The following is a 14,525-nucleotide window of genomic DNA, read 5'->3' on the forward strand; positions in this document are numbered from 1 at the left end:
CAGTATTGTAATCTATTTCCACACACATGAACTATATAGTTCACTCATCAGTCTGGTTCCCCCACTTTCTTTCCTCTCCCCAGAATAGCTGACAGGGGGAAGGGGGATGGCAGGTGCGATAGGGGCCGTGTGTGTCTGTGTGTGAGTGAGATAGACCAAACATTGAAACAGGAATACATTTGAGTTTTAAAATGTATCAAAGTAATTATTCAAAATTTAGTGTTTCAAGGCGCTCAATCACTAATGTGAAACGGGTAATTTATGATGGCCTTTTTACAAGGTTAAGTTAAAACAGATTTATTTGTCTCCAGTCCACTTATTCTGCTCTTGCTAGATACATGTTAAGTAAAACTCGGATTAAAATAAACTCACCACGTGTAGACACATTTCCATGTGGCAAGAACTTTTATATAATTCTATATTTTTTATTCCATGTAGCGAAATGCCCGAGTGATGAAAATTCCATGCTGTGATGAAAATTCCATGCTGTGATGAAAAATCCATTCGGTAGCAAATTCCACGTGTTGATATAAAATAAAAGAACTAAAAGACTAAACATAATAATCCGTAGGCTAGAACTTGATTGTTATCAAGCAAATTGTTACAGCAATTTTTGAGTGACTGATGGAGATAGTATTAAGACAGGTTAAACTGTACCTCGGTTGAGTATTACATGTTACTGTATAGCTAAAAGTTTGTGTGCAGCTTTCCGGAGCATGGGTCCGGCCGATGGTTTCTGCAGGGCCATTGGTCAGTCCATTATTCTATGAAAGTTACTCACAAACTATGGGGGGTAAGGGAACATTTATTTCCGTCCATTATTTCTGACCATTGGTCAATCCATGATTCCGTAAAAGTTTCTAAAAAAACTTTGGGGGGTAAGGGAACATTTTTATAAAAATTGTATTCAATTCATTTTTGTTTTGATTATCATAATGTCTAAAACAGAGACCGGTGACAGGCCGAGATAGTTCTATTTTTCAAAGGGTCAATTACCTGCCTGATGGGTACATTTGGGTCTTAACTAGCTCCTAAATAGGTCATACAATAAAGCTATGAGGTTTGTAGTGTGGAACTACACCACCATAATAACACCACCCGTGAATTGCAACCCCCTAGCGTTCACATTTAACCTCAAAGTCAGTTATTTGATGTATGTTTTCTGAATGATCAGATCAGCGCTGAGTGCATCTCACTCAATCCACGGCCGTCCATCGACGTGACACGTGACACATCTGTTATACAGTAGACACGCAACCATATATTCATTAACCACTTTGAACCCGCTGTCCCTGTTTTGGGGCATGTTGTGGAGAAGCAGCATTGAGGTTTTATGCACCACATTATCTGGAACAAACTCCCAGAAAACTGCAGGTCTGCTGCCGCTATTAGTTCCTTTGAAACATTTTTGTTTGCGGCTGCCTTTCATTGATTTTTTAAATTTTCTTCTGCACTGTAATTTGTATTTGAACATTTTATTTTTTGCTGTCATAATGTGTTTATTTGCGTAATGTTTTATGTAAAGCACATTGAAGTGCTATACAATAGGCCTGTATATGTGTATATAGGCAAAACATCTCAAGTGAAAAAAGCCATAATAACAATAAGCTTATTATGTGTAAACGTATAATAAAAGTACATTAAAATGTTGAAAATAAAAAGATAAGATATGATAGATATCTAAGATATGGTCTGTACTGAAATCTCGCTAGGTAAATATACTTTCAGACAAATGGACTCATTGGACATGCAAGTTGAGGTTAAAACTGTCCACTGTTCAATAGTGGGGCCTGTTTCTTATTGTCCCCATCGTCAGAGCCTACAATGACATCAAATAGTTAAAGGGTAGTTTCACAAAGTGTTTCTCCAAAGCATTGGATGTAGCACAGTTACATAAATAAAGTTACATCAAGTGTTTCCAAGGCAGGACACTCCTCCCCCTACAAATGTTAGAAGCATTTTTACCGACGACAACCGATGATAAATGTACATCTATGATCCTCATTTTATATTTTAACAAACACAATAAATTAAATACAATTACTAGATAGTCTTTCCGTAATACAAAGGGACTTTAATGTGTTATTGTTTGCACATGAATAAAATAGACCATGGAACAATCCATGAAACATAAGGCAACTTAACTGTGCCTGTACATTGTTATTTGTACTAAGCTGTTCTTTTAGGTGTTCTTTTAGGTGCCTACAAGTGACAGAAACAAAGCTTGACATATTTCTGAAACACCTTGGTATATAGTACTTTCTAGAACAGGGGTGGGCAGCTTTGATGATGGAGAGGGCCACTATATTTCCACGCTCACTTCAGAGGGCCACATTGCATATACTGTCGGGCCATTCTTCTATGTCACACAAAAGTAGCAAAAATAGCAGATCTACAAGCTCAAAACGCGTCGCAGTGCGACGCTTTTTGAGCTTGTAGATCTGCTATTTTTGCTATTTTCGAATTGGAATTTAGATTTTTTTTGGCTATTTTTTAATTGGAATCCTAAAAAGTATTTTTTTTAATTTAATTTAAGATGCATTTAGTTATACTTATGAACTTAAATACTAATACATAAAAAAAGACATAAAAAAGAAAATAGAATCTTAATACTAGTCATTAAGCTACTAATATAGACTGAAGTAATTGAAGCGGGTCATGTTTGCAATTGTAAACAGCTGAAATCAATAATATATCAGTATTCCAATATCAACCTGCGGGCCGCATTAAGTGAAGGTGGGGCTGCATGTGGCCGGGCCGCCAGTTGCCCATGTATGCTTTAGAACATGGTTTTTAGAGCCATTTGACTGCCGATAACCCAGCCATGGAGGTACATGTCAGCGTCTACGTGACACACGTGGACGGATGATGTTTAAACCACATGAACTCTCTGTACACACAGACACACGGTCTGGCTTCCATGAAAGGATCACTGAGGTCCTTCGTGTTCATGTACAGTAAGATTTGTACTTGTTTTGTTTTTTTGTGGCTAAAGGTCTGTTTGTCTTTTCCTTTCATAATCTTTTGCAAACAGTTATGTTTGCAAAAAAGAAAAAAAAAGTGCTGATCCAAAAAGACTCTACAGCACCATTTCAAGGTTCAAGGAGTTTATTATCACAAACTATAACTGCATTATACTGTAAGCAGTGAAATTATTGAACTTCAACCTTCTTCAACAGTGTTAAAGAAACAATAAAAGAAAATATGACAAAAAGGTAAAATAGTAGCAGTACTATAATAATATGGAATATAAGTAATAATATAAAACAAAATACAAAGAGCCAATACTGTGTAATATAAGTAAACAAGAATATAAAGGAACATAGCCATACAAAGAGAGAGAGTGAGAGAGAGAGAGAGAGAGAGAGAGAGAGAGAGAGAGAGAGAGAGAGAGAGAGAGAGAGAGCAGTACTTTGGGATTAGTCCAGATAATGAATCTCTTTAATCTCTTCATTATTTCAATATTGATTTTACACTATATAAAAACATGAAATGAAAAACAAAGATCCTTTGATAACTTTTATTACAGGACTGGTTCAAATCAGGGAAACTGTCTGGTGGGATTTCTCCAGTTATCAGTCAGGAAAGAGGAGTTGCAATTCGATGAAAAATGACTGGTGTTGTATGTTCTTAATAACTGCTGCTATAGCCTATGTATGGTTAATTGTGGGCTCGCTGATGCTAACACAGTCATGTTCACTTTATATTATCCTCCCCACGGTTTTGAATGTGAGAGCTTAATAGGCCTATTGCATATTATCGTTAGGTTTTCTTATTTGATTAAATGATGTCTTTAACGTGGCTTTATAGACTATGGGCCCTATCTTGCCTTAACCCCTTTTGCCTAATCTTATTAGACACATTTTACTATTTTGAAAAATATTGTAAAATAGTTCAACTAGCCCATCGACATCAACACGTTGTGAGCTTGTAGATCGGCTATTTGAACTATTTTAACTCTCTCAGTGCCACGCCCAGAGATATCCCGAGTTTTTCCCGAGTACCCTCCGTGCCAGCACGAGAAATCCCGAGTTTTTACTTTTGACTGTGGTCGCGCTATTCTGTATATTTTTCATGATCACTTTCGCTTCCTGACTCCTTCAGACTCATTGGGTTCCGGTTTCATTACGCAGATTCCGTTTCCGGTTCAAAAAAATTTCCCGCGGTCATTTTCGGCCAGAATAGGGAAAGTCACGGTTTTTCACACAGTATAAAATACGAACGGAGAGGTCCACGTCTACTCTCTTTGGTCTGGGTGACGATCAGTCATCGTAGTCGTGTATCGCATTGTAATTTAGCCCGATCAACGATTGTCAAAAATGTCAACATCCGGTTATGACCGGATGTGACGTGAGCCTGTTTGGGAGGGGGCGAGTGAGCCAGCGAGGTCATCAATGTGTCGATTTGTTGCTCTCTACTGGTAGAACTGTATTATGGGTTTAAACACCCAATCAGATCATTTATTTGAATGTAAAATTACAAAATTAAAAAATAAAAAAAAAACGCAAATTGCTGGCACTGGGGGAGTACTTTATGAAAAAACTCTTGGCACTGAGAGAGTTAAAATGTTTTTCAAAATAGTGAAAAAAGTATAGCGATAAGGGGTAAGGTGGGCAAGATAGGGCCCCTATGTTCCTGGTCCTACTCCTGTACTGCAGTGGTTCTCAAAGTTAGCTCCATGCACGATCACATGCAACATTCGGTCGTTCAAATTTCTCTGTAATCCACTATGTCTGATTGTTATTATTTCAAAGCAGTGGCGGATCATGTAAACAAAGAATATTCATAATGATATTCAATAATCAGTCATGTATTGCCAGAACAGACTTTGAAATCGTTTCTGTGTGCTCAGACTAAACAACAAGAACAAACACTAGTGTATCGTTCTAAACACTATACTGTATGGTTCCAAACATTACTGTGAAAAAAACCTAAACCTAACTCTAAAACTAACAAAAAACTAAACTAAAACAATACCTTTTAAAAAAACGAATAACTTGATACATGATAAACCACATTTCTGAGCCCTCATTGATGCAACTCTGTCTATCTCATTGGCTCTGGGCAGGGGGGGGCTCAAAGTTGAGCTTTGATTGGGGACCCGTAATAACCAAGACTTCTGTAGTGGGAAAAGGTCAGTTTGCTCATTTCACAACATCATTATGGAACCGTTTTTCCTCATATCACCGCCCATGGGGCGGGACAGAGCCTGAGCAGTTTAAAAGGAAGAGAGACAGATACAGGATCATTAGCTTCTAGCTCGCTAATCGTTGCAGGTTCATCATGAGGAGCCTGTGTGTGTCCGTAAGCCTGCTGCTTTTAGTAGGGTCCGGCTTATGCCAGTTCCCCCGGCCATGTGCCAACTCAGAGGGGCTGCGGACCAAAGAGTGCTGCCCAGTGTGGGAGGGTGACGGCTCGGCCTGTGGCGGTAAATCCGGCCGTGGCAAGTGCGGCGATGTGAGGGTGTCCGAAGCGGCGGATTCGAAACAGTATCCTTACAAAGGCAAAGATGACAGAGAGAAATGGCCAAAGGAGTTCTTCAACAGAACTTGCAACTGCTTCGGGCGCTTTGGCGGCTTCGACTGCGGCGACTGCATGTTCGGCTACTATGGCCCTACCTGCTCCCAGTACCAGAACCACGTGCGCAAGAACGTCATGACGCTGGATGCCGACGAGAAAAAGAAGTTGGTCGACTACTTTGACCTGGCGAAGAACACCATCAACGCCGACTATGTCATCCCCACGGCAACGAGGGGGGAGATGGGCGTGAACGGCGAGAACCCCAAGTTCGCCGACGTCACCACCATCGACCTGTTCTCCTGGATCCATTACTACGTCACCCACCCCACCTACCTCCCCGACGGGACAGTGTTCCCCACCATTGACTTTGCCCACCAGGCTTCAGCCTTCCCAATCTGGCATCGCGTGGAGCTGCTGTTCTTCGAGAACGAGATCAAGAAGTTGAGCAAAGACAACAGCTTCACCCTGCCCTACTGGGACTGGAGAGGCAAGACCGAATGTGACGTGTGCACCGATGACCTGATGGGCGGCTCCGACCCCGAGAACCCCAACCTCATCAGTCCCGCTTCTCCCTTCTCCAAATGGAAGGTATAGAAAACTAGCAATAGAGTACTAGCAACGGTGTGTGTGTGTGTGTGTGTGTGTGTGTGTTGCTAGAAATGATACATTTTCTTCAACTCATTTTGATAAATAATACCAAACATCGGTGGTGGAAAAAGTACTCAAATGTTTTACTTAAGTAAAAGTATCAATACTGCAATGTAGACGTACTCTGTTACAAGTATATGTCCGAAATTCTATATTTACTTAAGTAAAAGTACAAAAGTATTGGTATGAAAATGTACTTAAAGTACCAAAAGTATTAAGTACTCATTATGCAAAATCCTTTGAAAATAGCCAAAGTTTAAATAGGGCTGAAGTGGTTAATGTATGTTTTGTATTAATAATCAACAAAGTAACTAGTAACTAAAGTTCTAAAATAATTGTAGTGGAGTAAAAGTACAATATTTGCCTCTGAGACGTAGTGGAGTAGAAGTAAAAGTACTGAAAATTGGAAATACTCCAGTAAAGTAAAAGTACCATAAATTGTACGTAAGTACAGTGCTTGAGTACACTTGCTTAGATTCTTTACACCACTGAATAACACCACTAACATAACTCACTTAATTCGCTTTTATTCCTTCATCTCAAACGAACGAACGCACGTGTGTGTGCGCGTGTGTGCGTGTGTGTGTGTGTGTGTGTGTGTGCATGTGTGTCCATAGGGAGTCTGCACCATGCCAGAAGACTACATCAAGGCGCGCAAGTTGTGCGATGGCACACAGGAGGGGCCGATCCTGCGTTACCCCGGCGGCAACGCCAACTACCAGCGTCTGCCAACCGAGGCCGAGGTGGAGCTCATGATGGCGGTGACGAAGTACGACACGGCTCCCTTCAGCCGCGCCTCTGAGTCGAGCTTCAGGAACATGCTGGAGGGTACGACGCACACACACACACACACACACACACGCACACACACACACACACACACACACACACACACACACACACACACACACACACACAAACATATTTATTTATGGCCACATAAACAGAAGTACAGGATGTACAAAGGACATAAACACTGCCAGTGCAGTCAGATGAAGGGAAAACAGCCAGTTACAAAGTGCATGTAAAGCAGAGCGTTGTTACATACAAAACAGTTGGAATAACTTATTTGAATACGCTTGAATACCGCAATAATGTACCGTATCAGCACTTTAAAAAGGTGTCGTACCCCCCTAGTGCATACCCATCTACATACTGCCGTTTTTCTCACATCTCTCTTGTTTAACACTATATTCTTATCCTCTCTCTCTCTCTCTCTCTCTCTCTCTCTCTCTCTCTCTCTCTCTCTCTCTCTCTCTCTCTCTCTCTATTTATCTCTCTCTCTCTTTCACTCTCTCCTTATCTTTTTCTTTAACAGGTTGGGTCAGTCCACAAACAGGCAAGAAGGTCAGCGGTGAAGGCTACATGCACAACCTCGTGCACAACTTCTTGAACGGCAGCATGTCGATCATCGAAGCCACGGCCAACGACCCCTTATTCTTCCTGCACCACTGCATGATTGACAGGTGCAGTATAGCACACACACACGCACACGCACACGCACGCACACGCACGCACACGCACACGCACACGCACACACACACACACACACCTGCCGCAGCACACACATTTGCACACCACAGCAACCTGCATACATGCTGAATGCACATACTTTTGCATGTGTAACCACACACAACACAAGCATGGTATCTCGAGTATTACCCCTCTTCCTAAGTCTCCATCTGCTCCAACGCCTCCTATGTCTCCTTTATTAGCTTTTGATTAGCAGCAGTGGTGGAAAGTAACTGAGTACATTTACTTAAGTACTGTACTTAAGTACAATTTTGAGGTATTTGTACTTTACTTGAGTATTTCCAATTTCCAATACTTTTACTTTTACCACTACATCTCAGAGGCAAATATTGTACTTTTACTCCACTACAATTATTTGAAAACTTTAGTTACTAGTTACTTTTCAGATATAAGCTATGATATAATGAAACATACATTAACCACTTTAGCCCTATTTTATACATAGGCTATTTGAAAATAGCAGATCTACAAGCTCACAACGCGTCGCACCGCGACGCGTTGTGAGCTTGTAGATCGGCTATTTTCAAATATTTAGTACTTTTACTTTTGGTACTTTAAGTACATTTTGATGCCAATACTTTTGTACTTTTACTCAAGTCCATTTTTAATTTTGGACTTTTACTTGTAACAGAGTATTTTTATATTGCAGTATTGGTACTTTTACTTAAGTAAAGAATTTCAGTACTTTTTCCACCACTGATTAGCAGTGATGTTCCTTGAGACATTACGATTTAAATGTGACTCTCTGTCTGTCTGTCTGTCTGTCTGTCTGTCTGCCTGTCTCTCCTCCTCTAGTCTTATGGAACGTTGGCTGAGGAAGCACCTGCCAACATACGAGGACTACCCAGAGTCCAACGCTCCTATTGGCCACAACTACGGCTACCACATGGTTCCCTTCATGCCCATCTACAGGAACATCGAGTACTTGCTGTCCAAGAATCTGGGCTACGAATACGACTACCTGCAGGACCTCACCAGTCAGTCTAAGAAAAAACTGTTTAATACCCTGAGATATTGTAGTCTTAATCACTTAAACCATATTTCTTGTACTGTACATAACTATGTTCAGCATTGAAGCATGAGCAGTTAAGAAGCCATGTTTGAATTGTGTTCAATATTTGCCTTTTCGAATAGACATCAAATCAATGCATTGCAACGATATCACACTCAGTGTGTACAGTGTGTCAACCACATTTAGCAATTTCTCAGAATGTTCTTGTGTTTATTGTATTATAGCACTAAACCCTATGTTTTGTCTCTACCTGTCTCTCTGCCTGTCTCTCTGTCTTTCTGTCCAGTGAATGACCACACGGTTGATGCAGTGTGGTCGGACTTTACGGCGTGGTCAGACTGCTCGCTTCCAGGCATTGACATCAGATGTAAAAAGATTTCAGGAACTCAGACCCGCACCCGTCGTTGCATTCGCAACGCTGCGGCTGAGGCAGGCTGTGTAGGAGCGGCGAAGGAAGAACGAGCCTGTTACAATATAAGGGATTGTTGTAATTGTAAGTCACGCGCACACACACATAATGCAAGCTTTTTGGCAAATGTTCGCCTATTTTTGCTGGATCTATTATGACCAGTGGTGTAAAGTAACTAAGTACATTTACTCAAGTACTGTACTTAAGTAACATTTTTAGGTATTTTTACTTTACTGGAGTATTTCCAATTTTCAGTACTTTTACTTCTACTCCACTACATCTCAGAGGCAAATATTGTACTTTTACTCCACTACAATTATTTGAAAACTTTAGTTACTAGTTACTTTGCAGATATAAATGATTGCATTATAAAACATACATTAACCACTTCAGCCCTATTTTATACCTAGGCTATTTGAAAATAGCCGATCTACAAGCTCACAACGCGTCGCATCGCGACGCGTTGTGGGCTTGTAGATCTGCTATTTTCAAATATTTAGTACTTTTACTTTTGGTACTTTAAGTACATTTTGATGCCAATACTTTTGTACTTTTACTCAAGTAAATTTTTTATTCTGGACTTTTACTTGTAACAGAGTATTTTTATATTGCAGTATTGGTACTTTTACTTAAGTAAAGAATTTGAGTACTTTTTCCACCACTGACGCGCACACACACATAATGCAAGCTTATAGATTGGCAATTTTTTAACAAATGTTCGCCTATTTTTGCTGGATCTATTATGACGTGCCCAAACTTGACTTTGTGTGGCTAATAAGTAATTGTATTAACAGTTGTATCTTTGTGTCTGCAGTGAAGGGTAACTGGGGCGACTGGAGCGAGTGGTCCAAGTGTTTCCCTGCATGTGGCAGCAGCAACTCAAAGAAATTCAGAGAGAAGATCTGTACCCCTGACTACTCAACCTACAGGTAACTAAGTAACTGATGAAACCTATTACTCAATAGTCCATAGCGTGTTTTTGTTTTTGTTAAAGGGATGTTGTGCAGTGGTGTAAAGTAACTAAGTACATTTACTCGAGTACTTAAGTACTGGAGTATTTCCAATTGTCTATACTTTCACTTCTACTCCTCAGAGGCAAATATTGTACTTTTACTCCACAACAAGTATTTGAAAACTTGAGTTACTAGTTACTTTGCAGATATAAATTATTACACTATAAAACATACATTAACCACTTTATCCATATTTTATACCTGGGCTATTTGAAAATAGCCGATCTACAAGCTCACAACGCGTCGCGAGGTGACACGATGTGAGCTTGTAGATCTGCTATTTTCAAACATTTTAGTACTTTTACTTTTGGTACTTTAAGTACATTTTGATACCAATACTTTTGTACTTTTACTCAAGTGAATTTTGACTTCTGGACTTTTACTTGTAACAGAGTACTTCTACATTTGAGTTATTTTTCCACCACTGATGTTTGTGTGTGTGTGCGTGCTTGTGTGTGTGTGTGTTTATGTTTCCAGTGAGAAGATAACCTTCCATGGACGTCCATGTGCCGACTGCGGTGTCCTGCCAGAGGGAGAAGCCATGATTGAATCCCTGCCTTGTACGGTTCCGGAATGTCTGCAGGGTCGTCGCTTCGTATAAACGGCATAGACGGATGCATAGGGCGATGGATTTGAGGGCTAATCGATGATGCTACGAAAGCAGCAGATCAATCAGCTCACAGCGTGTGACATGACAATGTTTTTTTTTTTACTATTTTATTTGATTGTATTGATTGTAGGATTGGCTAAACTTTAAAAGGCGTCTGTATTACATTTTGTATATTTTGTGATATATTGAGTCTTTTGGGGGGGGGTCTTATACCTAGAATTAGCCAAGGAGAAGTTGCGTGGTTGATTTGATCCCTGTTCTGAATGTTTGATAGATTTAATAAAGAGCAAAGCAAAGAAAAATACACGTGTGCAAACCTTTCTTTCTGTCTGTCTGAAAACAGTGTATACATGTCATTAAATGGCACTGAATACTTTACTACGCTACCTTTTTCCCGAGGGAAGGTCCTCTTTAACAGTGCCCAGGTCATTTTAATCAAGGATGAGTCATGAAAATAAACCGAATAGAAAGGGCTCTTTGTTCTTTTTACTTCTGCACACAGATTTAAATACAAGTTTTTTTTAAACCAAAATACACTAAACCAACCAGCATATAAAACATATAATAAGGGTAATAATAATAATAATAATAATAATAATAATAATAATAATAATAATAATAATAATAATAATAATAATAATAAGGGTAATAATAATAATAATAATAATAATAATAATAATAAGGGTAATAATAATAATAATAATAATAATAATAATAATAATAATAATAATAAGGGTAATAATAATAATAATAATAATAAACTTTATTTGTATAGCACCATTCATGACATGAAATGCAGCTCAAAGTGCTTTACAGAGCAAGAATACAATTACAAGTACAGCTAGTTTAACAAAAAAGCAAAACAAGAAAAGCAAAAGCATAAAACAACATGAAAATAATAGCAAAAGGCAGTGAATCAGGCAAAACAGTGAGGACATGAATAACAACACAGAGATTTAAAAAATCAACCAAAAAATCTACTAAAAGCAGAAGAAGTAGGTCTTGAGCTGTGCTTTAAAGCTATCCACACGGCTGCCTGTCTTAGGTGTAATGGGAGTTTATTCCACGCTGTCGGCCCGTAGAAGCAGAATGCTGCTTCACCGTGTTCTTTATGTCATTGTACCATGAGTACAATGACATAATACCATGAGTTAGGATGGCGTAACAGGAGGAGAAGGAGCACACCAGCATAGAATATGGGCATACTTTGTTATGCCGATCAGTCTCAAGAAGTCATGCCTTTGAACTCTTGTCCTCCTGGGGTACGCCAGCCCTGCAAGGGGATCCCTGTTGCTGCCTTAAATGCACTGTCTCCATCTGGATGAATGCCACTTCTGCTCTTTCAATACACCCCACCCTTAGTTAAAATCAAGGAACACCTGGCTGATACTGCTCTAATAATAATAATAATAATAATAATAATAAACTTTATTTGTATAGCACCTTTCATGACATGAAATGCAGCTCAAAGTGCTTTACAGAGCAAGAATACAATTACAGTTAGAACCAATTTAACAATAAAGCAAACAAAAATAAAATAAAATAAAATAAAAGCAAAGGCAAAAGCAAAGGCATAAAACAACATTAAAATAGGGAATACAGTGAGGAATTAAAAATCAACCAAAGAATCAGCTAAAAGCAAGAGTGAAGTAATAGGTCTTGAGCTGTGCTTTAAAGCTATCGACAGAGGCTGCCTGTCTTAGGTGTAATGGGAGTTTATTCCACACTGTCGGTCCGTAAAAGCAGAATGCTGCTTCACCGTATTTTTTATATGTCATTGTAGGCACCTCGAGCAGGTCAGCACTTGAAGACCTGAGGGCCCGGTTTGGAACATATCTCTCTAGGCAGTCAGAGAGGTAGGTAGGTGCCAGACCATTTAGAGCTTTATAAACTATTAAAAGAATTTTAAAATCAATCCTAAAAACAACCGGGAGCCAGTGTAGTGAAGCAAGAACTGGAGTGATATGTTCTCTCATCCTGGTTTTAGTTAAAATTCTGGCTGCCGCATTTTGAACAAGTTGTAATCTGTCAGTTATTTTCTTTGGCAGGCCAGAGTACAGTGCGTTGCAGTAATCAAGCCGAGAGAAAACAAAAGCGTGGATCAGCGTCTTTGCATCGTCTAACGACAGATAGTCTCTAATTCGCGCAATATTTCTAAGATGAAAGAAAGCAATCTTGGTGACATGATTAATGTGTGTATTGAAATTCAATTCAGAATCGATAATCACCCCCAGGTTCTTTACTGTGGTGTTACTTTCTACAGCCAGGTTACCAAGTCTACTTGTTATTGATTCTCTCTGCTCACTGGAGCCAATTATGAGAACTTCTGTTTTATCCTCATTTAGCTTAAGAAAGTTCTCACTCATCCAGCATTTTATACTGGACAGACAGGTCAACAATGGGTCTAGAGCGCATAACAGGTCCACATATCTATCTATCTGTTAGGGATGTAACAATGTTGTCGTGATACCGCAATAACAAAAATACCTCAATATCATCGTGGGCCTGTGATGTCATCTACCATGGATATTCCGGCTGTTATGTAATTTCTACAAAATGGTTATTCCATTTATACCAACCACTAGAAACATCTATCATGCTGTTTAACACTCTCTAGCAGCACTATATTTGCAGATACAATACAAATGACTATGACAATGCATAATAAACAGTCTTACATAATGTGACAGCCCCTGGGGCCTTTGCCATGGCTCTGCTGTGTAAGGCCGGACTCACACAGTCGCGTGCAGCATGCGACTGTGCTGCACGCCCCTCCACACCCATGAGGGGGAGGGGGAGGGGGAGAGGGGGAAATGAATGGGTGTGTACAGTATGCGGCGGTGGCGGACGCATGCTGCACGTGTCAGTGGGCAGAAAAAAACGTTATTTCCTTTATTTTCCTTTTTTTCTGTGATTATTATTTGCTGTGATATTTGGTGTGTTTTGATATTCTTTGCGTTAATTATTTTTGTGCATGGCTTGTGTTTTCTAGTTAGTCAGTTAGGTAGGCATTTTATTATTGTATTTTGGCAATTTTAGATGCCACTGTGTCAGGGTTAATTTAAATAAAAGTACATGTGCTCACCTTTAAATGTTGCCTCTGTTTTAAGTTTTTGCCTTTAATCCAAAGTTGTCATACGAACCCATGTGTTGCCTTTTAACGTTTTAACTGTGAGGACCAGACCTCCTAAAGGTGACGTAGTCGGCTTTGTTTGATCATTATTGGTTTTAGCTTACTTTACCAACTAACTTATATTTTAATGTTTAATTTATAAGTGCACAAATTTAAGTAATTGGGTGTTTTTTACTGCCTCCCCACAGATAGAGACACAAGGGCGCCTACAATTTCATGCCCACAGTTGAGACAGTGACACCACTCGGTGTAAGGGAGAACGGTGTACTGCAGCTGTCAATGCAATCCATATGAGAGGCATCCTAAAATACCGTAATTTGTGTTCTAATAAAGTGACAGTTTGATTTGCTGTAATGTTTGGTTTGGTGATGGAATTCTGGACCAAAACTCTTCATAAAATGGGGGTCTGCGGTCAAATGTACATTACATTTGTATCTGTGAAATAAAATAAAGAAGTAAAAAAAAATAAAAAAAATGGAATACATGTGTGTCTCTCATCGTTTTTATAGGATAATTATTTTGGAAAATTATCACATCTTTCTTCTTCCAAACGGCGTCTTACAAGTCTTATTTTGGATTAAAAACCTGGCGAATTCACTAGGTAGTTGAAAATGATATGTCACTCTTGGCCATTACATTTTAGCTGG

General features: G+C 39.4%; 1 protein-coding gene across 1 annotated transcript; it reads left to right on the top strand.

Moving 5' to 3' along the window:
- Window positions 1-5,283: 5,283 nt before the first annotated feature.
- Window positions 5,284-6,114, top strand: LOC308081273 (tyrosinase-like; the record flags this gene model as incomplete). Its single annotated transcript, XM_080457659.1, has 1 exon — window positions 5,284-6,114. The coding sequence occupies one exon, from the start codon at window positions 5,284-5,286 to the stop codon at window positions 6,112-6,114; it is 831 nt and encodes a 276-aa protein (XP_080313785.1).
- Between the last annotated feature and the right edge of the window lie 8,411 nt (window positions 6,115-14,525).

The sequence above is a fragment of the Gymnoscopelus braueri genome, assembly GCF_963280865.1.
Source record: "Gymnoscopelus braueri genome assembly, contig: SCAFFOLD_136, whole genome shotgun sequence".
Classification (NCBI taxonomy): domain Eukaryota; kingdom Metazoa; phylum Chordata; class Actinopteri; order Myctophiformes; family Myctophidae; genus Gymnoscopelus; species Gymnoscopelus braueri.